The sequence below is a fragment of the Vanellus vanellus genome (genome assembly GCF_965231255.1).
Source record: "Vanellus vanellus genome assembly, contig: HAP1_SCAFFOLD_703, whole genome shotgun sequence".
Lineage (NCBI taxonomy): Eukaryota > Metazoa > Chordata > Aves > Charadriiformes > Charadriidae > Vanellus > Vanellus vanellus.
In genome coordinates, this window is record NW_028128933.1 from 69,702 (window position 1) to 95,770 (window position 26,069).

At 65.6% G+C, this 26,069-nt stretch overlaps 1 protein-coding gene across 1 annotated transcript; it reads right to left on the reverse strand.

Annotated features, from left to right (window-relative positions):
- Positions 1-473: 473 nt before the first annotated feature.
- On the reverse strand, positions 474-26,031 carry HDAC5 (histone deacetylase 5; the record flags this gene model as incomplete). Its single annotated transcript, XM_082499788.1, is given in 26 exon segments — positions 474-2,233; positions 3,449-3,602; positions 4,325-4,409; positions 4,638-4,771; positions 4,871-4,989; positions 6,464-6,561; positions 6,699-6,818; positions 6,912-6,999; positions 7,133-7,188; positions 8,949-9,056; positions 9,174-9,223; positions 9,379-9,499; positions 9,668-9,801; positions 11,561-11,717; positions 12,770-13,036; positions 13,681-13,901; positions 14,071-14,290; positions 16,190-16,318; positions 17,860-17,972; positions 19,493-19,624; positions 19,847-19,898; positions 19,900-19,975; positions 20,161-20,275; positions 20,501-20,639; positions 22,541-22,761; positions 25,914-26,031. Coding segments are annotated over 26 exon segments (3,267 nt in total). The 3' UTR covers positions 474-2,193.
- Positions 26,032-26,069: the final 38 nt, after the last annotated feature.

Genomic DNA, 26,069 nt, shown 5'->3' on the forward strand with positions numbered 1-26,069 from the left:
ACGGCACCAGCTTCCATTTCCCCCCTGCCCTCTGCCCTTTTCCAGCTGCCCCAGTTCTCCCAGTTCAGTTTCCCCCTCTGGGACAGGAAAGGGAAGGGATCAGCCCCCCCACCCCCCACCGGGATCCCCACTGCGCTGCGGTGGCCGGAGGGTTCTAACCAAATAAAGGCACCGTTACCGACCTGGTGGCCCCGAGTCCTTCAAAAAGGGGGGGCATGAGCAGGGCTGGGGACCCCCAGGGCAGAGCCCCCGCTGGGGGGGAATGGAGCCCCCACAGTCGGACTGGTCCAGCTCCGCACCCCATTATTGCACCAGATGTATGGGGAAGGGGGAAACTGAGGCACACAGGGCAACCATGAAGCCCTGGGGACATCCGTCCCACTCCGAGGACGGGGAAAGGGGACACAGAGGTGTTGGCACCCCCCAGTAGCTCCCTCAGGGCCCCCCCCCAAACGCAGCGGGGCGCCGCCGGGTATTGCCAGAAACAGTTTTATTTATACAAGGACGAACATCGGTAACATCTTACAAAATACTCAACTGAAAACCATATCGAGAGCGCGCGAGCGGGCGTCGACGGACAGAAAAGAAACCGAGGCAGGGCTGGGGGGGGGGGGGGACATGGGGGGGGACACGAGGGGCAGGGGTGGGGGGGACACCAGCCCAAAGCAAGATGGCCTCGCTGCTGGGGGGCAGCACCCCTCACCCCACACACACTCCCCCCCCGGGAGGTGGTTGGTTTCTACGCGAGGTGTTTTCTCCCTCCTGGGATGAGGGGGGGGGAATATGGGGGGCTGTGACACCCCCCCCCATGGAAGGGGAGGGATGGAGAGGGACCCAGGCTGCCACCGCCACCCAACAGAGCCCCCCCTCTCCCCCCCTCCCAGCTTGGGGCCAAGGGGTTGTCCCCCAGTGTCCCTGCAGGACTCGGTGACACCCCCCCTTCCTCCTCCCCACCCATCGCCCCAAAGCGGGGTGTCCCCCCCATCCCCGAGGTGACAGGGGACACACGCTCATCCCCACCTCCGCCACCCCATTTGGGGACACCCCTCCACCCCCAAAGCCACTCACAACCCCCCCCCCCCTCCTCCCCGCAATAACTTAAAACACAAAGCGCTGTCCCCGTCCTCCCCCTCCGCCCCGGGACCCACGGCCGGTGCCACCCATTAAAAAAATACTATTAAATAATACATCTGTAATAAAATTATATACCTTTGTTTTGTGTGGGTTTGTTATTTTTTTCTCTCTCTTTTAAAGCTAAAATCGCTCCAAGTCCCCTCCAGCTGGTGAAATAACAGGAAAATGAAGTGGGTTTTTTTCCTTTTTTTGTCCTTTTTTTTTTTTTTTTTCCCCTCCTCTCTTTTAGGAACGGACAAAGCTTTATCCCAACGAAGGCGCCGGGATCCGTCACCCATCGACCCAGGGTGGCAAAGGGACGGGGACGGGGCTCGTCCCCTGCCTCTCGTGTCCCCCTCCGAAATGGGGACGCCAAAGGGAAAAAAAATAAAGAAGAAAATTGAGAAAACGCAAAAAACCACAGGGAAATTAAGGCATTAAAAAAAAAAAAAAAAAAAAAAAGAGCGTTAATTAAAGGCACGAAATATTTCCCATCGCCTCCCCCCAGGGGGGGGACGAACACCGGAGCCGGAGAGGGAACGAGTGGGAAAAAGAAAAAAAAAAAAAGGGAGAAAACAAGGAAAACCCCCTCAAAAAAAAAAAAAAAAAAAGAAAAAAAAAGAGAGGAGCCGCAGCGGGGGCGGGGGGGGGGGACCCGGAGCAGCGACGGGAAAACCCAACGGACGGACGGAGGGACAGACGGAGGGGCGGGAGGAGCGGGGGGTGCTGGTGGAACCGATGCTTCACAAGAGACACGACCGCAAACACCGCGTGGAGCTGGGGTCCAACAGGACGGGCGGGGGGAATATTTCTTTTTTTTTGTGTGTTTTTCTCCTCTTTTTAATAGAAAAAGAAAATATTTTCCTCTTTTTTCTGTTTTTTCCTCCCGGTTTCTTCCGCTTCGGGGTGGTTTTTTTTTGTCTTTTTTTTTTTTTAAGTGTGTTTTTTTTTTTTTTTTCCTTTTTAATGTGATTTTTGTGTATGTGTGTGTTGTTTTTTTTTGTTTTTTTTTTTTTTTTCTTCTCGGTGTTTCTTTCTTTTTCGGAAAAAAAAAAAAAAAAAATCAATCTCGACGGTGGGTCACAGCGCGGGCTCGGCCTCCATCGGCTCCTCCGCCGGCCTGGCCAGGGGCAGAGCGGGGACGTGAGCGGGACCGGACCCTGCGGCGGGGACCGGGGGTGGGGGGGGGGGGGAGGGGAAACCCAGCCCCGGCTGGGGAAACTGAGGCAGCCATGCCGGGAGCTCGGCACCGGGCACGGCTGCCTCCAGCCTCCCCCCCCCCCCCCGCAACGCCACGACATCGTCATCCCTCCTGGTTCCCCGTCATCCTCGGGGTGGGACACGCCAATTTGGGGACACACGTGTCCGTCAGCCCACCCGAGGACACGTGGCTCCACGCAGAGCCACGGGGACGCGCATCAGCCGGAGGACACGCACGGCTCCGGGTAGAGCCCGGGGGGGGACACACATCCACCCCCCCCTTCCCTGAGGACATGTGTCCATCAGCCCACCCGAGGACGTGTGGCTCCATGCAGAGCCCAGGAGACACGCATCACCCCGAGGACACGCGTGGCTCCATGGACACCCCCAGGGACACACATCACCCTGAGGACACACATGGCTCCATGGACACCACCAGGGACACACATGCTCCACTCAAGGACACGCATGGCTCCGTGCACACCCCTGGGGACACACATCACCCCAAGGACACACATGGCTCCATGGACACCTCCAGGGACACGCATCACCCTGAGGACACACATGGCCCCATGGACACCACCAGCAACACACATCACCCCGAGGACACGCATGGCTCCATGCAGAGCCCAGGGGACACGCATCACCCTGGAGAACACACATGGCTCCATGGACACCCCCAGGGACACGCATCACCCTGAGGACACACATGGCTCCATGCAGAGCCCAGGAGACATGCAACCTCCCCGAGGACACACATGGCCCCATGGACACCACCAGCGACACACATCACCCCGAGGACACGCACAGCTCCATGCAGAGCCCAGGGGACACGCATCCTCCCCGAGGACATGCGTGGCTCCATGGACACCCCCAGGGACATACAGCACCCCCAGGACACGCGTGGCTCTGTGCACACCCCCCAGGGACATGTATGCCCCTGAGGACACATATGGCCCCATGCACACACCCAGGGGACACGTATCGGCCCCGAGGGACACGTGTAGCTCCCCCGAGGGACATGCACACCCCTGAGGACACGCATGGCTCCGCGCACAGCCCAGGGGACACGCGTCACCCCAGAGGACACGTGTGGCTCCGTGCACAGCCGGGGGCTCCCGGGGGGGGGCCGTACCTGGGCTGGGGGTCGGCGTTCCCCTGCTCGGCGCCCACGGAGAGCAGGGCCATGGCTGTCACCGTCTCGGCCTCCTCCGCCTCCCCCTTCTGCGCCTCCAGCAAGGAGCAGCCCACCGCCGCCGCGAAGCGCTTCACCGAGCCCCAGTGCTTGCCTGCGGGCACGGGCAGGGCTGGGCACGGCCCCCGCGCACGGACTCCACCGGGGGGGCTCCCGGGACCCCCCATGGCAGGGACAACCGGACCCATAGGACCCCCACGGCAAGGACAATCCAAAGGACCCCCTGTGTCAGCCACAGCTGGGACAGCCCTGGGTACCTCCCCTGGGACCCCCATAGAGGGGACAGCCCTGGGGACCCCCATGGTAGGGACAACCCGGGGACATCCATGGGACCCCCCATGGCAGGGACAGCCCCAGGGAACCCCCAGGACCCCCATGGTGGGGACAACCCAGGGGGACCTTCTGGGACCCCCATGGAGGGGACAGCTCTGGTGACCCCCCATGGCAGGGACACCCCAGGGAACCCCCGGGACCCCCATGGCAGGGACAGCCCTAGGGACACCTCCGGGTCCCCCCCAAGGCAGGGACAACCCCGGGGACCCCCCCAGGATCCCAGTGACAGCACTGGAGACCCCTCCAGGCCCCCCCGAAACGCAAGGACAACCCCCCAGTCCCACCCATGGCAGGGACAGACCCAGTGGGATCCCCTCCGATGACGAGGACAGCCCTGGCGACCCCTCTGTGCTCCCCCCAATGACACAATCAGCTTTGGGGACCCGCCCGTGTCCTCCGGTGGCAGGGACAGCCCCAGGGACCCCAGGAGGGTCCTCACGTGTGTGTCGTGTCCCCCCCCCGATGCCAGCCCCAACGTCTCACTCTGGATCTCGATGACCTTCTCCAGGGTGGCCACCGCGTTCACGTTGGGCTTCTGCTGCAGGAGGGACGGATCCAGGGGCTCCAGCTAAGGGGGGTGGGGGGGACACCACACACCATCAAGACCCCAAACCTGTCACCAGCACCCCAATTTCCCCCCCCCTCCCCCCAAGGAGGGTGCAGGGACGGGACCAGAGCCCCTCTACTCAACCCAGGGGAAACTGAGGCACAGGGTGTGCACCTCCATACATGGGGGGGGGTGGGAAGGGGGATGCCCGGGGGGGGTGGGGGGTGTCCCTACGGGTGACCCCCGTACCTCCAGGCCGAGCAGAGCGGAGACGCAGGCCTCCGAGGCGTCGCAGATGGCCGTCAGGTCGTGTCCCCCCTCCAGCGCCAGCACCACCCGCCCCCCCGCCAACATCATCAGCTGCTTCGTCAAGTGGCCGAAACCTGGAGGGGGGGGGGAAAACGACGACGACAGCAAGGTGGGGGTGACAAGCAGCTCGGATGGGCGCCCCGCCCCGGGGACACCCCCGGACCCCAACTCACATTTGGCAGTGACGGAGTAGCCACCGAGGGGGGAGAGGTGACCCTCGACGGCGTCGAAGCCGGCCGAGACCAGCACCACCTCCGGGGAGAACTCGTTGGCGATGGGCATCACCACGGTCCTGGGGGGCAGAGGGTCAGGGCCGGGCATGGGGAGCCCCCCCAGGGGCACGGGGATCTCCCACCCCCCCCAAGGATGCAGAGACCCTCCCCAGGGTGCACAGATCCCTTTCCAGGACATGGGGACCCCCCTTCAAGGACTCAGAACAAAGGGACCCCCCCCCAAGGGTGAAGGGACCCTCCCCGGGGTGCAAGGACCCCCCCCAGGAGACTGGGACCACCCCAGGGTGTAGAGACCCCCTCCCAGGACACGGGGACCCCCCCCCCCCCATGGTGTAGGGATGTACTGCTGAGGCACAGGGACCCCCTCAAAGACATGGGGACCCCCCCCCAAGAGTCAGGGACACCCCCCCAGGGTGCAGGGACACTCCCCCCAGGGCGCAGGGACCCACCCCAGAATGTGGGGGGACCCCCCCACAGGACACAGGGATCCCCCCCAGGGTGTAGGGACCCCCTCAAGGGCACAGGGACCCTCCCCAGCTTGCAGGGACCCCCCCACCTCCCGCAGGACACAGGGACACATCCAAGGGTACAGGGACCCCCCCAGGACACAGGGACACCCCCCAGATGTGGAGACCCTCCCCAGTGTGTAGGGACTCCCCCCCCGGCCACAGGGACCCCCCCAAAGGTACAGGGACCCCCCCAGGACACAGGGACCCCCCCCAAGATGTGGATGCCATCCCCAGCATGTAGGGACCCCCCCCCCCGGGACACAGGGACCCCCCCAAAGGTACAGGGACCCCCCCAGGGAACAGGGACACCCCCAAAGGTACAGAGACCGCCCCCCAGCCACAGGGACACCCCCAAAGGTACAGGGACCCCCCCCAGGACACAGGGATACCCCCAAAGGTACAGGGACCCCCCCAGGACACAGGGACACCCCCAGGATGTGGAGACCCTCCCCAGCATGTAGGGACCCCCCCAGGACACAGGGACCCCCCCAAAGGTACAGGGACCCCCCCCCAGAGAACAGGGACCCCCCCAGGATGTGGAAACCCTCCCCAGCATGTAGGGACCCCCCCCCGGGACACAGGGACACCCCCCCAGGACACAAGGACACCCCCCAGATGTGGAAACCCTCCCCAGCATGTAGGGACCCCCCCTGGCCACAGGGACACCCCCAAAGGTACAGAGACACCCCCCCAGGGAACAGGGACACCCCCAAAGAGTACAGGGACCCCCCCAGGGAACAGGGACACCCCCAAAGGTACAGGGACCCCCCCAGATGTGGAAACCCTCCCCAGCATGTAGGGACCCCCCCTGGCCACAGGGACACCCCCAAAGGTACAGGGACCCCCCCAGGGAACAGGGACATCCCAGGGGTGCAGGGACCCCCCCCCCAGAAATTCCCCTCTCAAGGGCATGGGGACCACCCCCAGGGTTGCAAAGACCCCCTCCGGGACACGGGGACAACACCCCCCCCTCCTCCTCCCAAGGACATGGGGGGGACACCCCCCCCCCCTCCAGGACCCCCACCTGAAGGCGGTGAGATACTCCACGTCCCCGATGGGGGGGTCGACGCCCCCGGTCCAGGCGATGTTGATGTTGTAGCCCACTCCCATCCCGCTGCCGACCTGGGCACAGCCACGGGTGACCCCCACCGCTGCCGCCGGGCTTGGGGGGGGGGGGGGACGGACGGGACGGGACACGGGGTGACACCCCCACCCCCCATCCCCCACCCCGTTCCCCCCCCCAACCCCCCCCCCAGTACCTCCTCGGGCGCCCCACTGCCCGGGAAGAAGTTGCCATCGTCGTAGCGGTGTAGGGAGATGTAGAGGACGTCGGGGTCGCTGTAGAAGGCTTGTTGGGTCCCGTTCCCGTGGTGGATGTCCTACCGGGGCGCCAGCGGTGTCAGGGGACCCCCCCCCCCCTCCCCATCACCACCCCCCTCCCCATCCCCAGGTTGGGGAGGGGGACACCTTACCCAGTCCACGATGAGGATCCTGCCCACGCTGAGCTTCTGCTGCAGCAGTTTGGCCGAGATGGCCACCGAGTTGAAAAAGCAGAAGCCCCTGGGGAGAGGGGTCAGGGTGAGCGCCAGGGTGTCACCATGTCACCGCCGTGTCGTCCCGTCTCCCCCCCCCGTGTCACTAGCAGTGTCCCCCACCCCGGGCAGGGGTCCCACCGGCTCAGCCCCACACTCACATGGCGGTGGACTCCTCCGCGTGGTGTCCCGGAGGGCGGATGACGGCGAAGCCGTTCTGCGGGGACAGGGAGGGACACGCGTGGCACGTGTGTCGCACGCGCAGCCGGGGCGAGCGTGCAAGGCAGCGGCACCCACAGGAGGGGGCGCAAAGGGCTGCCCCGCACGCTCCCGCGAGCGCGCACGAGTAGGGTGCGCGCACACGCAAGCGCGCGGCGGTGCCCCCGCGCACGCCCAGGTAAGTGTGCACCAGGAGCGCGCGCGCACACACGCAAGCGTGCGTGAGGATCAGCCAGGTGAGCGTGCACAGGGTCAGGGCACGCGTGAGGACCATCGCAGCCCCAGGTGAGAGCGCACGAGAGGGGCGTGCACACGCACACGCTTGCACGGGGGCCAGCACGCACCCAGGTAAGTGTGCGCGAGGAGCGGGCACACACGCAGGCGTGCGTGAGGATCATCACGGCCCCAGGTAGGTGTGCAAGAAAGCGTGCCTGGGGGTCATCACACACAGACAAGCGTGCACAAGAGTGGTGCACACACGTGCAAGCTTGCACGGGGGCATCCCACACCCAGGTAAGCACTCAGGAGGACACTGCACACGTGCAAGCATGCACAAGGGCCACCACGCACACCCAGGTGAGCGTGCACGAGGTCAGGGCACACGTGCCAGCACGCTTGAGGACCACCGCATACCCAGGTGAGAGCGCACAAGAGTGGTGCACACACACAAGCTTGCACGGGGGCCAGCACGCATCCAGGTAAGTGTGCGGGAGTGTGCACACACACGCAAGCGTGCGTGAGGACCATCACACCCCCAGTTAAGTGTGCAAGAAAGCGGCATGCACACGTCAGCTTGCACGGGGGCCATCGCGCATCCAGTAAGTGTGCACGAGGGGTGCACACACACAAGCATGCATGAGGACCACTGCACACACAGCTAAGCGTGCAAGAAAGCAGCATGCAGACATCAGCTTGCACGGGGCCATCACGCATCCAGTAAGTGTGTGTAAGGAGCACACATGCAAGCGTGTGTAAGGATCGTCACACCCCTGGGTAAGTGTGCAAGAAAGCGGCATGCACACGTCAGCTTGCACAGGGGCCATCGCACATCCAGTAAGTGTGCACGAGGGGTGCACACACACACAAGCGTGCGTGAGGACCACTGCACACCCAGCTAAGTGTGCAAGAAAGCAGTGTGCAGACATCAGCTTGCACGGAGCCATCACGCATCCAGGTAAGTGTGCGTAAGGAGTGCACACGCAAGTGTGCGTGAGGATTGTCACACCCCTGGGTAAGTGTGCAAGAAAGTGACGTGCGCACGTCAGCTTGCACAGGGGCCATCGCACATCCAGTAAGTGTGCATAAGGAGCACATATGCAAGTGTGCGTGAGGATTGTCACACCCCAGGTGAGCGTGCAAGAAAGCGGCGTGCGCACATGAGCTTGCACAGGGGCCATCGCACATCCAGTAAGTGTGCACTAGGGGTGCACACACACACACAAGCGTGCGTGAGGACCACTGCACACCCAGCTAAGTGTGCAAGAAAGCAGCGTGCAGACATCAGCTTGCACAGGGGCCACCACGCATCCAGTAAGTGTGCAGGAGGAGTGCGCACACACACACAAGCGTGCGTGTGGATCATCACACCCCCGGCCGAGCGTGCAAGAAAGCGGCGTGCGCACCCGAGCTCGCGGCACCCCTAGGCGAAGGGCGCGCGGGGTGGGGGTGGGGGCGGCGCATGCGTGCAGACACGAGCGCGTGCACACGAGCGTGCCCGGCCCGGCGGCCCCTCGTGCGAGGCGGGCGGGCGGTGCTCACCTTGATCTCCCCGGCGGCCACCTTGAAGGCCAACTCCACCAGGCAGCCCACCGCCATGCGCACGGCGCTGGATGAGTGCATCTCGTTCCACACCGTGTCACTGTCCACCTGCGGCAGAGTCGGGGGGGGACGGGGGGGACACAGGGGGGGACGGGACGATGAGGACAGGCGGGGACACATCAGCGGGGACAAACCGGCCCAGGGACACCCTCCCCACCTACTCACCCCGATGCCCCCGCACGGCAGCACCGCGTACATCTTCTGGCTGATGGGACCTGGAAGGTGGGGGGGTTGGGGGGGGGGGGGGAAGGCAGAGAGCGGCGTGACAAGGCGGGAGGAGGGGGTGGCAGGAATGGTGTCACCCCCCCCCCACCCGCCTCCAAATTCCAAAAGGGGACACGTGCGTCTGGGTGCCCCCCCCGGCACCTACCCAGCAGCTTCTTGCTGTCCAGCTTTTGGCGGTTGAGGGGACTGGTGCCGTAGAGCAGCGTGTGATGCTCCGAGTGCACCGTCTGGATCTCCTCCAGCGTCGCTTTCCTGCCCCGGATGCGCTGGGGACGGGTGACGATGCTGGGGTGAGCCCCCCCCAAATCCCCCCCTCCCCCCAAAAAAAAAAAACCCTGCCAAAGTGAGGAGGGGACACCCCCTCTCCTCCCCCCCCTCCAGCCCCGGGGAGGTTTTTGGGGGGGGGGTTGGGGGGGTGGGGGGGGAGACCTCACCTCGCACTTGCCGAGGAGACCGGTCTCCTGCAGACGGGACCAGATGCTCTGGATGCGGCCGGCGTGCTCGGGGTGGATGTTGGTGTTCCCGCAGGTGCACTGGTGCTTCAGCATGAACGTGTCGTACACCACCCCTGCGCCGGCACGCCACAGCGTCACGCCTGCGACCGGGACCCCCCCCACACACACACACACCCCCCCCACCCTCCCCCCGGGACATGGGGATCCCATGGGACAGGGAGAACCCCCAGGCACCCCGAGGGATGGGAAATCCTATGGGAGAGAGGGACCCTGTGGGACGTGGGCGCTCCTGGGCACCCCGAGGGATGGGACACCCCATGGGATAGGGGGATCCAATGGGATATGGGGACCCCTGGGCACCCCGAGGGATTAGGAACCCCAGGGGACAGGGGGATCCCATGGGATATAGGGATCCCTGGGCACCCCAAGGGGTTAGGAACCCCAGGGGACAGGGGGATCCCGTGGGATAGGGGGACCCCTGGGCACCCCGAGGGATTGGGAACCCCAGGGGACAGGGGGATCCCATGGGATAGGGGGACCCCTGGGCACCCCGAGGGATTGGGAACCCCAGGGGACAGGGGGATCCCATGGGATAGGGGGACCCCTAGGCACCACAAGGGGTTAGGAACCCCAGGGGACAGGGGGATCCCATGGGATAGGGGGACCCCTGGGCACCACAAGGGGTTAGGAACCCCAGGGGACAGGGGGATCCCGTGGGATAGGGGGACCCCTGGGCACCCCGAGGGATTGGGAACCCCAGGGGACAGGGGGATCCCATGGGATAGGGGGACCCCTGGGCACCCCGAGGGATTGGGAACCCCAGGGGACAGGGGGATCCCATGGGATAGGGGGACCCCTAGGCACCACAAGGGGTTAGGAACCCCAGGGGACAGGGGGATCACAGGGAACAGGAGTGACCCCAGGCACCCTAAGGGACGGGGCACCCCGTGGGACACAGGGATCCCCGAGGGATGGGAAACCCTATGGGAGAGAGGGACCCTGTGGGACATGGGCGCTCCTGGGCACCCCGAGGGATGGGACACCCCATGGGACGGGAGATCCCATGGCATAGGAGCACCCCATGTCACCCTGAAGAACAGGGGACCCCACGGGACAAGAGGGACCCCACAGGACAGGGGCACCCCAGGGGACACCAAGGGATGGGGCACCCATGGGGACAGGAGGATGCAACAGGACAGGAGCACCCACGGGCACCCTAAGGGATGGGGCACCTCATGGGACGTGGCCACACCAAGGGATGGGACCCTTTGGGGAGCACCCCTGGGCACCCCGAGGGACAGGAGCACCCCAGGGGACACCAAGGGATGGGGCGCTCATGAGGACAGTGGCACCCCTAACCCCACCAAGGGATGGGGCACCCATGGGGACAGGAGGATCCAACGGGACAGGAGCACCATTGGGCACCTTAAGGGTTGGGGCACCTCATGGGACAGCGGGCAGACCAAGAGATGGGACATCCTGGGGAGCACCCTGAGAGACAGGAGCACCCCTGACCCCACCAAGGGATGGGGCACCCATGGGGACAGGAGGATCCAACGGGACAGGAGCACCCATGGGCACCCTAAGGGATGGGGCACCTCATGGGATGTGGCCACACCAAGGGACGGGACCCTTTGGGGAGCACCCCTGGGCACCCCGAGGTCCCCCCGCCCCCACCACGGGATGGGGCACCCCAGGGCCACCTCCGGGCGCCCCAAGGGACGTCGCGCCCCGGGGGGGGGACGCAGGGGGTCTCCCGAGGGCTGGGGTGTGGGGTCGGAGACACCCCCCCCGCCGTGGGACGTGGGTGCCCACTGAGTGAGGTGCCCCCCCGGCCATGTGTGTCATCGTGTCCCCCCCCCAACCCCGTACCCGTGGTGAAGAGGTGCTTGGGGGGCCCGTCGGGCGCGGGGGGCTTCACGCCGGCGCTGGCGGGGGACGACTGGGTGCGGGCGAGAGCGGGGTGGGGGAGCGCCAGGATGCCCAGGGGGGGCGCGGGGTACAGCTGCAGCGGCGTTTCGGGGAACACCTGGAAAAAAAGAGAGGAGGGGGAGGTCCGACCCCCCCCCCCCCCCCCATCAGCCCCAGTCCGTGTGTGTGTGTGTGTGTGTGTGTGTCCCGGGTGGGGAGGGGGTGGCCACGTCCGAGTTGGGGAGCGCGGAGGGGGGGGGGGATGAGTCATGGCGGGGGCCGGGGGGGGGGCTGCGGTGCGGGGGTGGCGGTGCCGGGAGGCCGGAGGGGAGGGGGGGGGGGGGGGGATGAGTCACCGGTCCCTTCGAGTCATCGCTGCGGCAGTGTGCGGGGGGGGGGGGGAACAGGTAGCCGGGGAAAAGGGGGGGGCACGGCTGGCCAGGGACCAGGCAGGGGATGCTCGTGCGAGGGATGCTCATGAAGGGATGCTCGTGCAAAGGGGATGCCTGTGCAAGGGATGCTAGTGCAGGGGATGCCCGTGCGAGGGATGCCTGTGCAAAGGGGATGCTCGTGCGAGGGATGTCTGTGCAAGGGATGCCCGTGCAACGGGGATGCTTGTGCAACACGGATGCCTGTGCAAGGGATGCCTGTGCAAAGAGGATGCTCGTGCAAAGAGGATGCTCGTGCAAGGGATGCCCGTGCAACGGGGATGCCCGTACAAAGGGGATGCTCATGCAAGGGATGCCTGTGCAAGGGATGGCTGTGCAAAGGATGCTCGTGCAAGGGATGCCTATGCAAGGGATGGCTGTGCAAGGGATGCTCATGTGAGGGATGCCTGTGCAAAGGGGATGCCTGTGCAAGGGATGTCTGTGCAAAGAGGATGCTCGTGCAAGGGGTGCCCATGCAATGGAGATGCCTGTGCAAGGGATGCCCGTGCGAAGGATGCCCGTGCAAAGGGGATGCCCGTGCAAAGGGGATGCCCGTGTGAGAGATGCCCATGCAAGGGATGCTCGTGCGAGGGATGCTCGTGCGAGGGATGCCCGTGCGAGGGATGCCCGTGCGAGGGATGCTCGTGCAAAGAGGATGCTTGTATAAGAGTTTAGAGGAGGGGGACATTCAGGGAGCTGGTGAGATTTGCCCCCCCCTCCCCTCCCCCCCCCGAGGTCTCACCTGCTTGTACGTGACCCCCAACTCGGTGACATCGGGGACCCCGGGGCCCTCGGTCTCGTCCCCGCTGTCACCCGGTTCCTCCTGGGGCACTTCGGGGTCCTGCAGCCGCTCCGGGGGGTCGCCGGCATCCGGGGAGGTGAGGGTGAGGGGGGGGCCGGGGGGGACCCCGTCACCCGGGGGGGGCGACTGCTGCTCCGTCAGCTCCTCCTCCGTCTCCTCGGGGTGGGTGGGGGGCTGCCGCGTCAGCTCCCCCGCCTTGGGGAGCAGCTGGGGGGTGGGGGGCCAAACTGACCCGTGGCCACCATGGCCACCCACGGCCACCATGGCCACCCTCTGCCCTACAGCCCCCCGTGCCCTACAGACACCCCATATCCTCCCCATGCCCTCTCCATAGCCACCCCACACGCACCTCGCGCCCATCCCATACCCTATAGCCACCCCGTACCCACGCTCCACACAGCCCGTGCCCTATACCCATTCCCATGCCCTATAGCCACCCCATAGCCACCCCACATACACCCTAAATCCTATACCCATTCCTACAGCCACCCCATACCCACCTCACACACATCCCAAACCCTATACCCATTCCCCTGGCTACCCTATACCCACCCCATGCCCTATATGCATCCCATGCCCTATAGCCACCCCATACCCAGCCCCCATATAGCCCATACCTTATACCCATCCTATGCCCTATAGCCTTATCTACCCCACAAATAGCCCAGACCCTACACCCATCCTATATCCACCCCATCACCGCCCCACATACAGCCATACCCTATATCCACCCCACACCCTATACCCACCCCACACCACCCTCTGCCCCACGCCCACCCCATTTCCAACCCATGCCAGCCCCATACCCTACACCGTTCCCTCTCCCAGCCCCACGGCAGCCCCTGCCCCACCTTTCCCAGCTGGACCTGCTGCTTGTCGAGGAAGTGATGCTGGAGGGCGCCGTGGGGCAGGGCGCCGTGGGGCAGGGCGCCGTGGGGCAGAGCCTGGGGGCTCTGGGGCAGCGGGGACGACTGCGTGCGGCTCAGGGGCCGGTGCCGCGGCAGCTTGCTCACCGTCCGCACGCTCCCCCCGCGCTCCCCCGTCACCAGCGGCGACTGCCCGTGCAGCGGCACTGCGGGAACCGCGCCGCCATCAGTGGAGCGCCCCAAAACCCCCCATCCCCGGATTTCAACCCCCTCCTCCCCCCCCAAAAAAAAAAAAAAAAAAAAAAAATCTAGTTGGGGACTGGGGGGGGTGGGGTGGTGCGAATAGGGGAAACTGAGGCAGAGGAGGGGACTGACCGGCGATGAGGGTGCTCTGCTGACGCGCTTGCTCCAGCAGCAGGACGTGCTGCAGCAGGGACGCGGGGCCGGCGGGGGGGTCCCCTTCCAGCGCCACCCCCAGCAGACAGCCCGGGATGGAGGAGGTGCTGAGGAATTTGCCGGTGAGGGCAGCGCCCGGGCGCAGGGTGGCCACCGCCGGCCGCTCGGCCTCCGCCTGCGGGGACAGCTTGGGGGACGCCTGCGGGGACAGAGAGGATGGCACCCCCCCCCCACCCCCCCCCAGCCAGGCGGGAGGGCACAGGGATGTCCCCCGTCATCGTCACCCCTCGAGGTGCCCCCCACCCCCCTCCCAGCCTGGGAGCACCCCAAACTGGGGAGACTGGGGCGCTGCCAGTCCTCCCCCCCCCCCCCCCCCCCCCCCGTGAGCTTCAGCTTCTCTCCCGTGGGGAAACTGAGGCACAAACGCAGCCCTGGGGGATGGGGGGGGTCCGGGTGCCACCCCCCGGGCACAGGGTCCCCAAACCACACCTGCAAGGTGACACGTGCCCAGGCCACCCCCATGGGACAGCAGGTCCTTGGGCCACCCCCTGTGGGGTCCCAAATAGACTCTATAGGGTCCCAGGTCCCCGTGCCACCATACGGGGCGCAGGGTCCCAGGTCCCCATGTCACCCCATGGGGCGCAGGGTCCCCATACCGACCCCTTGGGCTTTCATGTCCCTGTGCCACCATATGGGGCACAGGGTCAGCAAGCCACCCCTAGGGGACACCAAGTCCTTGTGCCACCCCCTGTGCGGTCCCAAATAGACCCTATAGGGTCCCATGTCCCCGTGCCACCATATGGGGCGCAGGGTCACCAGGTCAACCCTATAGGGCTCCCAGGTCCCCATGCCACCCCACCAGAGGGTCCCAGGTCCCCAGGCCACCCCCATGGGACACCAGGTCCTTGTGCCACCCCCTGTAGGGTCCCAAAGAGCCCCTATAGGGTTCCCATGTCCCCGTGCCCCCATACGTGCTGCAGGGCCACCAGGTCAACCCTATAGGGCTCCCAGGTCCCCATGTCACCCCACGGGGCACAGGGTCCCCATACCGACCCCTTGGGCTTCCATGTCCCCGTGCCACCATATGGGGCGCAGGGTCCCCAGGCCACCCCTAGGGGACACCAGGTCCTTATGCCACCCCCTGTAGGGTCCCAAAGAGCCCCTATAGGGTCCCATGTCCCCGTGCCCCCATATGTGCCGTAGGGCCACCAGGTCAACCCTATAGGGCTCCCAGCTCCCCATGTCACCCCACCATGGGGTCCCAGCTCCCTGTGCCACCCCATGGGGCGCAGGGTCCCCAGGCCACCCCCATGGGACATCAGGTCCTTGTGCCACCCCCTGTGGGGTCCAAAGTAGCCCCCATAGGGTCCCATGTCCCCGTGCCCCCACAGGGTCCCATGTCCCCGTGCCCCCATACGTGCCGCAGGGCCACCAGGTCAACCCTATAGGGCTCCCAGCTCCCCGTGCCACCCCACCAGAGGGTCCCAGGTCCCCAGGCCACCCCCATAGGACAGCAGGTCCTTGTGCCACCCCCTGTGGGGTCCCAAAGAGCCCCTATAGGGTCCCATGTCCCCGTGCCCCCATAGGGTCCCATGTCCCCGTGCCCCCATACGTGCTGCAGGGCCACCAGGTCAACCCTATAGGGCTCCCAGGTCCCCATGTCTCCCCACCATGGGGTCCCAGCTCCCCGTGCCACCCCACCAGAGGGTCCCAGGTCCCCAGGCCACCCACATGGGACACCAGGTCCTTGTGCCACCCCCTGTGGGGTCCCAAATAGCCCCATAGGGTCCCATGTCCCCGTGCCCCCATACGTGCCGCAGGGCCACCAGGTCAACCCTATAGGGCTCCCAGCTCCCCGTGCCACCCCACCAGAGGGTCCCAGGTCCCCAGGCCACCCCCATAGGACAGCAGGTCCTTGTGCCACCCCCTGTGGGGTCCCAAGTAGCCCCCATACGTGCCGCAGGGCCACCAGGTCAACCCTATAGGGCTCCCAGCTCCCCATGTCACCCCACCATGGGGTCCCAGCTCCCCGTGCCACCCCACCCCGGGGCACGGTGTCCCCGGGCCCAGCCCCCGCGGCGGCCCCGGCCCCACTCACGGTGAGGTGGGAGTTGGCGGCGGCGGCGGCGGGCAGCCCCAGGGAGATGTTGGGCAGGGAGGGGGAGGTGTAGAGGCTGAGCTGGTGGGCGCCGTCCGGCGGCAGGGCGCGGGGCCGGGGCAGGAGCTGCTGCGGGGGGACACGCCACCCGCGCCCCGTCAGCGCCGGCGGCACGCGCCACCGACACGCACGACCCCCCGGCGGCGGCAGCACGCGGGGGCACCGCCGGCACGCTCACACCGCACACGCGTGTGCGCCACCAGCACGCTCACCCCGCACACGCGTGTGCACCCCCGGCGTGTTCACACCACACACATGTGTGCACCCCCAACACGCTCACACCACACACACGTGTGCACCCCCGGCATGCTCACACCACACACGCGTGTGCACCCCCAACACGCTCACACCGCACACACGTGTGCACCCCCGGCGTGTTCACATCACACACACGTGTGCGCCCCCAACACACTCACACCGCACACACATGTGCACCCCCAGCGTGTTCACATCACACACACACATGTGCACGCCCAGTGCATTCACACCGCACACACGTGTGCGCCCCCAACACACTCACACCACACACATGTGTGCACCCCCAGCGTGTTCACATCACACACACACGTGTGCACCCCCAGTGCATTCACACCGCACACATGTGTGCAGCCACAACACACTCACACCACACACACGTGTGCACCCCCAGCGTGTTCACATCACACACACACGTGTGCACCCCCAGTGCATTCACACTGCACACGTGTGCGCACCCCCAACGCACTCACACCACACACACTTGTGCACCCCCAGTGTGTTCACATCACACACCCACACACACGTGTGCACCCCAAGCACTACACACCCATACACACATGTGCACCTCCAGCGTGTTCACACCACACACACGTGTGCACCCCCAACACACTCGCACCACACACACATGTGCACCCCCAGCATGTTCACATCACACACCCACACACACCTGTGCACCCCGAGCACACTCACACTACACATCTGCACACACGTGTGCACCATAAGCATGTTCACAACACACCTGCACACACATGTGCAGCCCAAGCACTACACAACTGCACACACGTGTGCACCCCCAGCATGTTCACATCACACACACGTGTGCACCTGAGCATGCTTATACCACACAACTGCACACGTGTGCACCCTGAAAACACTGACACCGCACACCTGCACACATGTGCGCACCCTGAACACTGAAGGCACACACCTGCACACGTATGTGCATGCCGAGTGTGCTCACACCACATACACGCACACGTGTATGCTGCACACACAGCACACACCTGCACACATGCTGAGCACGCTGACAGCACACACGTACACACGCGTGTGCATGCCGAGCACGTTCACGGCACACCTGAGCACGCCGACGTCACATACCTGTACACATGTGCACCCTGCACACACCGCACACACGCTGCGCACACTCACAGCACACACATACACACACGTGTGCACACCACACACACTCACGGCACACCTGAGCACGCCGACGTCGCACACCTGCACAGGTGTGCAGGCAGCGCCCGCTCACAGCACACGGGTACACACGCGTGTGCAGGCAGCGCCCGCTCACGGCAGACGGGTACACACGCGTGTGCGGCGGCGGTGCCCGGGGGGGCGGCTCCTACCTCGGCGTGGATGTTGGGGACGGAGCCGGTGAAGCCGTTCTCGGCGGCGGCGCCGTGGGGGCCGTTGGGGGAGCTGGGCCCGGAGCCGGGGGCACTGCTGCACACCGCGGACACTGCGGGGGGGGGGCACGGGGGGGCGCGTCACGGCGGGGGGGGGGGAGGCGGGGGGGGGCACACCCCCTCCGACACCCCCCACCCCCCCCCTCACTCCTGGCGGCCCCTGCCGGGGCGCCACCGCGCAGGCGCGTGCATGTTGCACCAGAACGTACGTGCACAAGCGTGTGCGTGCACTCCTGTTGCACAGGTACGGCTGCGCACAAGAGCCAGTGTGCGCGTGCGTGCACACGTTTGTGTAACACAAGTACACGTGTGTACTCCCGTTGCACACACATCTATGCGCACAAGGGTGCACACGTGCTTGTGCAACACAAGTACCTGCGTGCACTCCTGTTGCACGGGTATGTATGTGCACAACTCCAGGCATGCACACTTGTGCAACACAAGTACATGTGTGCATTCCTGATGCACACATATGTATATGCGCAAGCCCTGGTATGCACATGTGTGCATATGTGCTTGTGCAACACAAGTACATGCATGTACTCCTGTTGCACACACATGTATGTGTACAAACCCTGGTGTGGACTCGTGCTTGTGCAACACAAGTACCTGCGTGCGCTCCCGTTGCACAGGTATGTATGTGCACAACTCCAGGCGTGCACATGTGTGAATACACACTTATGTAACCCGTGTGCACTCCCATTGCACACACAGGTCTATGCACAAGCCCCAGTGCGAACACATATGGATATGTGCTTGTGCAACACAAGTACATGCATGTACTCCTGTTGCACACACATCTATGCACACAAGTGTGCATACATGCTTGTGCAACGAGTACCTGCGTGCACTCCCATTGCACAGGTTATGTATGTGCACAACCCCAGGCGTGCACACGTATGCATACACGCTTATGCAACACATGTGCACTCCCATTGCACACACATGTATATGCACAAGCCCCGGTGTGCACACGCGTGCATACATGCTTGTGCAACAGAAGTACGTGTGTGCACTCCCATTGTCCAGGCATGTATGCGCACAAGCCCAGGCCTGCACACCCGTTGCATGTGCGCGCAAGACCATGTGCGCACAAGCATGAGTGTGCACAAGCCCAGGTGTGCACAAGCCCATGCGCACACGCGTTGCACAAGCAGGTATGTGCGCGAGCACGCATGCACACGCTGCACAACGTGTATGTGCACAGGCACACCCGTAACACAACCACAGGCGCCCACGTGTTGCACAAGCACGGCTGTGCACAAGCACACGCGTGCCCCCCCCCCCCCCCGCGCGCGCAGAGACGCATGCGCGCCGAGGACGCGCGCACGGGCACTCCTTCCTCTGCGCGATCACACGTGCCGCGCATGCGCACGGGCGGCGCGCGGGCACCGCCGCGCAGGCGACCGGGCGGCGCGCAGGCGCACGCGTGACGCAAGCGCGCGCGTGCCTTTCCCCTGCGCTCTGGGAAGGGGCGGAGGAAAGAAACCAGGAGGGGGAGGGGGAGGGGGAGGGGGAGGGGGAGGGGGAGGGAAACTGAGGCGGGGGAGGCCCCGGCGGCGCGGCGGCTCACCCGTGACCTCGATGGCGCGTTTCTTGAAGGCGCTGATGACGGTGCCGTCCTTCCGCCGCAGCAGCGGACTGCTCCTCCGCTCCGCCACCTTCTGTTTTAACCGCGAGCGCACTTTCAGGTTGGGTTCGGAGGCTGCAGGTGGCGGCGGTGGTGGCGGTGGTGATGGGGGGGGGGGGTGGGGGGGGGAGGGAGGGAGGGAGGAGGGAGTCGGGGGGAGAGGGAGGGGGGTAGGGGGTACCCGGGAAGCGACGTTAGCCCCGGTACGGCTCCCGGTTACCCCCGCCCCCCCCCCCACTCCGCCCCCCCCCCCCCCTCCCTCCACGACCGCCTCCCGCCGGCGTTCCGGCAACCCACCGGTTTTACGGAGCGGGAAATCATCCCGGCCGTCGTAGGTGCCGAGAAGGGGGGAGTTTGTAGGACGGGGGGGTCCCCGGGCTGCCCGTCTGGGGGGGGGAACTCTGGTCCAACGAGGTGTGGTGAGCCCTGGAATGGGGGGGGGGGGGGGTGGAGGAGGAGGAGGAGGAGGAGGAGGAGGGGGGGGGGCGAGGGAGGCAGAGACCCCACTGGGACGTCTGGGTCACCGTCGTCGTCCCCCCCCCCGCGTCCGTCCTATCCACCCCCCCGGTTTTGGGGGGGGGGGGTATAGTCTGGGTTTGGGGGTGACCTACCAACATTTGGGGTGCTGGGGGAGGGAATGGTTGGGGGGGGCGCCGCCAGGCTCTTTCGTCTTGCTGAGCAGGAACTCCTGCAGCTTCAGCTTCACCTCCGTGCTGGCGATGGCACCTGCGGGGGGGGGGACACACACAGGTCAGATGGGGGGACACACAACATATACACACACACACACCCCCCAGCCCCACTGGGACACCCCCATCCACATCACCCCAGCCCCCGCGCTCCCTGTTGCCCCCCCATCTCCACTGCCGGCTCCCATCCGGGGGGTGTGTGTGTCACACACACCCCCCCCCCCCGGTGTTGTCATGTGTGTGTGTGTCCCCCCCGGCTCACTCTCACGGCTCTTGTCCTTGGTGCGCAGGGCATGGAGCTGCTCCAGGCGCTGCTGCTGCTCCAGGGCCTCCTGCCGCTCCCGCTGCCGCTGCTGCTCCAGCTCCTGCTGCCGGCGGGCGGCCAACGCTTCCTGCTGCTGCTGCGGGGGCACGGCCCGGGGGGGACACACGACACGCTCGGGGATGGCCAGGCCACCCCCCCATCTCTCACCCCCCTCCATGGAGCAGCACCCCAAGGAACACGATGCTCCGTGGCTCCATCACCCCCACACCCCCAATGGCTCCATCACCCCAGAGGTGATGTTCCATGGCTCCATCACCCTCAACATCCCCCCCAGTGGTGATGTTCCATGGCTCCATCACCCTCAAGTCCCCCCAATGGCTCCATCATCATTCCAGAGACATGATGTTCCATAGCTCCATCACCGCCAACCTCCCTCCAACGGCCCCATCACCCCACAGAGGTGATGCCCCATGCCTCCATCACCCCAGAGGTGATGCCCCATGCCTCCATCACCCTCAACCTCCCTCCAACAGCCCCATCACCCCAGAGGTGATGCTCCATGGCTCCATCACCCCCAATCTCTCCCAAAAGGCTCCATCACTGTGCCAAGGTGATGCACTCCAGCTCCATCACCTTAGACAGATCATGGCCCATGGCTTCATCACCCCAAATCCCGCCTGCGGCTCCATCACCCCAGGTAGGTGATGCCCCACAGCTCCATCACCCCCAATCTGTCCCCAATAGCTCCATCACCCCAGAACAGTGATGTCTCGTGGCTCTGCTACCCAAATATGTGATGACATGCAGCTCCATCACCCTGGACATGGGATGCCCCGTGGCTCCATCACCCTCAATCCCTCCCCACACCTCCGTAGCCTCAAGACATGCAATGCCCGATGGCTGCAGCACCCCCAATCTCTCTCCACCACTGTGGCTAAGTGATGCCCTCCGGCTCCGTCACCGCAGACAGGTGACACCTCACATCTCCCAATCTCCACCCAACCGCTCTATCACCCCAGACAAGTGATGTGCCCCCTCTGGCTCCATCACCCCCCAATATGTCCCCAGTAGCTCCATCACCACAGACAAGTGATACCTCATGACTCCATCACCCCAAGACCAACCAATGCCCCACAGCTCCATCACCCCCAATCTCCCCTCAATAGCACCATCACCCTGGACATGGGATGCCCCATGGCTCCATCACCCCCAGTACCCCTCCCAATGGCTCCAGCACACCTGGACAGGTCATGCCCATGGCTCCATCACCCCCAATCCCTTCCCACAGCTCCACCACCCCAAGACCAAGCAATGCCCCACAGCTCCGTCACCCCTAATCTCCCCTCAATAGCACCGTCACCCTGGACACGGGATGCCCCATGGCTCCATCACCCCAGACAAGTGATACCCCACATCTCCGTCACTCTCAATCTCCACCCAACAGCTCTATCACCCCAGACAGGCAATGCCCCCCCCGCTCCATCACCCCCAATACATCCCCAATAGCTCCATCGCCACAGACAGGTGATACCCCACATCTCCATCACCCCCGACCTCCCACCAACGACTCTTTCACCCCAGACAGGTGATGCCCCCCCCCCCAGCTCCACCACCCCCAATACATCCCAAATAGCTCCATCAACCCCAGACAGATGAAACCTCATGGCTCCATCACCCCCACCCTCTGCCCAGCTGCTCCAGCACCCCAGACAGGTCATGCCTGATGGCTCCACCAAGACCACGCCAATGCCCCACAGCTCCATCACTCCCAATCTCCCCACAATAGCACCATCACCCTGGACGTGGAATGCCCCACGGCTCCATCACCCCCAGTACCCTCCCAGTGGCTCCAGCACCCCAGACCGGTGATACCTCATTGGCTCCATCACCCCCAACCTCTGCCCGGCTGCTCCAGCACCCCAGATCAGTGATGCCCCACGGCTCCATCACCCCAGACCGGTGATACCTCATGGCTCCATCACCCCAGATCGGTGATGGGCCGCCCCCCTCCTCCCAGCTCCGTCGCCCCCAGCCCACCTTGAGGTGCTTCTGGAGCTGGACCTCGTGCTGGCGGGTGAGGTGCTCGTGCTGCTTCTGGAACTCGGCGAAGAGCAGCTGCTTCTGGAGCTGCTGCTGCTGCTTGAGGGCCAACAGCTCCCGCTGCAGCTGCCGCTCCCGCGCCGCCGCGTCCAGCCCCGGCCCCCGGCGCTCCCCGCACGCCTCCGGCGCCCCGTGCGCCTCCGCCGGCCCCTCCGCCCCTGCGGGCACGGGCAGGCTCGGGGGGGGGCGACAGTCTGGGGGTGTCGCAGGATGGGGAGGGCTGGGAGCACTTTGGGGGTGACCCAGGGATGGGGGGGCTGGGAGGAGTTTGGGGGTGACCCAGGGATGGGGGGGCTGGGAGAAGTTTAGGGGTGACCCAGGGATGGGGGGGCTGGGAGGAGTTTGGGGGTGTCCCAAGGATGGGGGGGCTGGGCATACTCAGGAGGCAGCTTGGGGGTGGCCTCGAGCTGGGGGGTGGGGGCTTGGGGGGGGTCCGGAGCATCCCAGGGATGAGGGGAATCTGGGACATGTTTAGGGGGTAGTTTGGGGGCTGACCCATGATGGGGGGGGCAGTTAGGGGGCAGTTGGGGGGCTGTCCTGGTGATGGGGGGCAGCTGGGGCACGCTCAGGGGACAAACTGGGCATTCCCAGTGATGGGGGGCATTTAGGGGGCTACAAGGCTGGGGGGGGGGGGGGGGGGGGGGGGGAGTGTCAGGGATCAGCCCCTCCCATCAGGACCCCCCGGGGTCTCCCACCAGCTCCACGCACCCCGGATCAGCCCCAGGCTTCAGTTTCCCTCCCCACGCAAAAAACAAAGGGGGGGGGGGGTGTCACCCCAAGCCGAGCCCCCCCCCCCCCCCCATCTGCAACATGCAACAACTGGGGGGGGGAACGACACCAGGATCGAGCTCCCCCCCCCCCCAAAAAAAAGCCCCAACCCAGGGCATAACACAAAGAAAAGGGGGGGGGGGGATCACACTTTGCCCCCCCCCAGCAAAGGACACGGGGAGGGAAGCCAGGCATGAGGGCTCCTTGCCCCCCCCCCCCCCCTCCAGGATGGAGGGGTACAGCGGGGGGAGGGCCATCCCCACGCAAACAGGAAGGCGGGGGCGGGGGGGGGGCACGCATTGCATGCTAATGTGCCCCGGCCCCCCCTTCCCGCCCCCCCCCGCACACGCGGCTGCACGTCGGGGACTGACGTGTGCCCGGACGGACCCACGGACGTCACCGTGCCGCGGAGCTCGGGCACTGACACCCCCCCCCCCCCCCGGGCACAGCCAGCCCCACAAAACCTGCCGGTCCCCCTTCCACACTACCACACTGTGCTCCCCAGTACCAACCAGCCCCCCTCCCCCCCCAGTGCCAGCCCCCCGTACAAAAAACAGCCCCCCCAGTGCCAGACCCCCTTCCCCAGTACCAACCAGTGCCCCACCAGTGCCAGCCCCCCTTCCCCAGTACCAACCAGACTCCCCAGTGCCATTCCCCCTTCCCAATACCAACCAGACCCCCCCAGTGCCAGCCCCCCGTACAAAATCAGCCCCCCCAGTGCCAGTCCCTGTTCCCCAGTATCAACCAGCCCCCCTCAGTGCCATTCCCCCTTCCCCAGTATCAATCAGACCCCCCAGTGCCATTCCCCCTTCCCAGTACCATCCAGACCCCCCCAGTGCCAGCCCCCCATACAAAACCAGTCCCCCCAGTGCCATTCCCCCATCCCAGTACCATCCAGACCCCCCAGTGCCAGCCCCCCGTACAAAAACAGCCCCCCCAGTGCCAGTCCCTGTTCTCCAGTAACAACCAGCCCCCCCAGTGCCAGCCCCCTGTACAAAACCAGTCCCCCCAGTGCCATTCCCCCATCCCAGTACCATCCAGACCCCCCAGTGCCAGCCCCCCGTACAAAACCAGCCCCCCCAGTGCCAGTCCCTGTTCCCCAGTATCAACCAGCCCCCCCAGTGCCAACCCCCTTCCCCAGTATCAACCAGACCCCAGTGCCACTCCCCCTTCCCAGTACCACCCAGTGCCCCCCCAGTGCCAGCCCCCTTTCCCCAGTATCAACCAGACCCCCCAGTGCCATTCCCCCTTCCCAGTACCATCCAGACCCCCCCAATGCCAGCCCCCCGTACAAAAACAGCCCCCCCAGTGCCAGTCCCCCTTCCCCAGTACCAACCAGACACCCCAGTGCCAATCCCCCGTACAAAAACAGCCCCCCCAGTGCCATTCCCCCTTCCCAGTACCATCCAGACCCCCCAGTGCCAGCCCCCCGTACAAAAACAGCCCCCCCAGTGCCAGTCCCTGTTCCCCAGTATCAACCAGTGCCCCCCCAGTGCCAACCCCCTTCCCCAGTATCAACCAGACCCCCCAATGCCATAACACCCCACACACACTAAGCAGCCTCCCCAATATGTACCAGTGCCCCAGTGCCAAGCAGCCCCCCAGTCAGTGCCAGCCCCACCTCTCCACGCCAGAGGGGCCGTGGGGCAGGGGGAACCCCCAGCCCCCCCTCACCACCCCCATTCACCCCGGGGGGGGCCAGATGGGGGGGGGGGGAGGGGAGCATGGTGGTGCCCCTGCAGCCCCCAGACCTGACAGCCCCCCACTTTGAGGGGGGGACGGACGGACACAAAACCACACCAGTGGGTGTTGGGTGCAATGGGGGGGGTGGAAACACTGGGGGGGGGTGTTAAAAATAGCCCCGGGAGGGGCCGGGGCAGGAGCCAGCCCAGTGGTGGCCAAACCTGCATTTAGGGGCTCAGAAGTGGCTTTGGGCTGGCGAGGGGCCGGGGCCACCACCCTGCCCGGGGGGGCCACCACTCGGTGGCCCCAGGCCAAAGGGAATGGGATGGAGGGGGGGGGGGCGGGGGGGGGCGTTGCTTAACCCTTTGGTGCCCAAGGGGACACCCGAAAAAAACCCGAAGAGCCCCCAGGTCAGTGCCGTGGCAGCTGGCACTGTCCCCATGGGGGTGCGATGGAGGGGGGGTCCTGAGGGTAACGGCGACACCGCAGGGGGGGGGGGTCACTTGTGCAAGGGGGTGCACACCCCCACGTTGTCACACCGTGCCCCACTTAACCACCCCACCCCCCCCCCATGCCAGACCACAGCCACCTCTCCGCACTCATCCCTGTCCCCACGTGCCACCACCCAAATCCACCCCCCCCCCCCCCCGGAGCCAGTGGGGAGATGCCACGACCCCCCCCCCGGGCACAGCCGGGACCACCGTGGATGCAGGAGAGCCCCGGGGAGGGGACGGACGGACAGACACACAGCTGAAATGTCCCAACACGAGGGGACGCTTAGGGACAAGGCCAGCGCCAGGGGGGTGCCACCGGGTTTGGGAGGGGGTTGGGGGTGCGGGACCCCCCCCCCAGCACTCACCTGGGGTGGGGAGGGCGGTGTGGAGCTGAGCACGGGACAGGAGCTCCAGCGAGGGCTCACGGCCGGACCCCCCCTCTGCGGAGAGACCCCCGTCCCTCTCGTAAAGGGGCTGCGGCATCGCCCGGGGGGGGGGGGGGGGCTGTGGCATGTCCACCC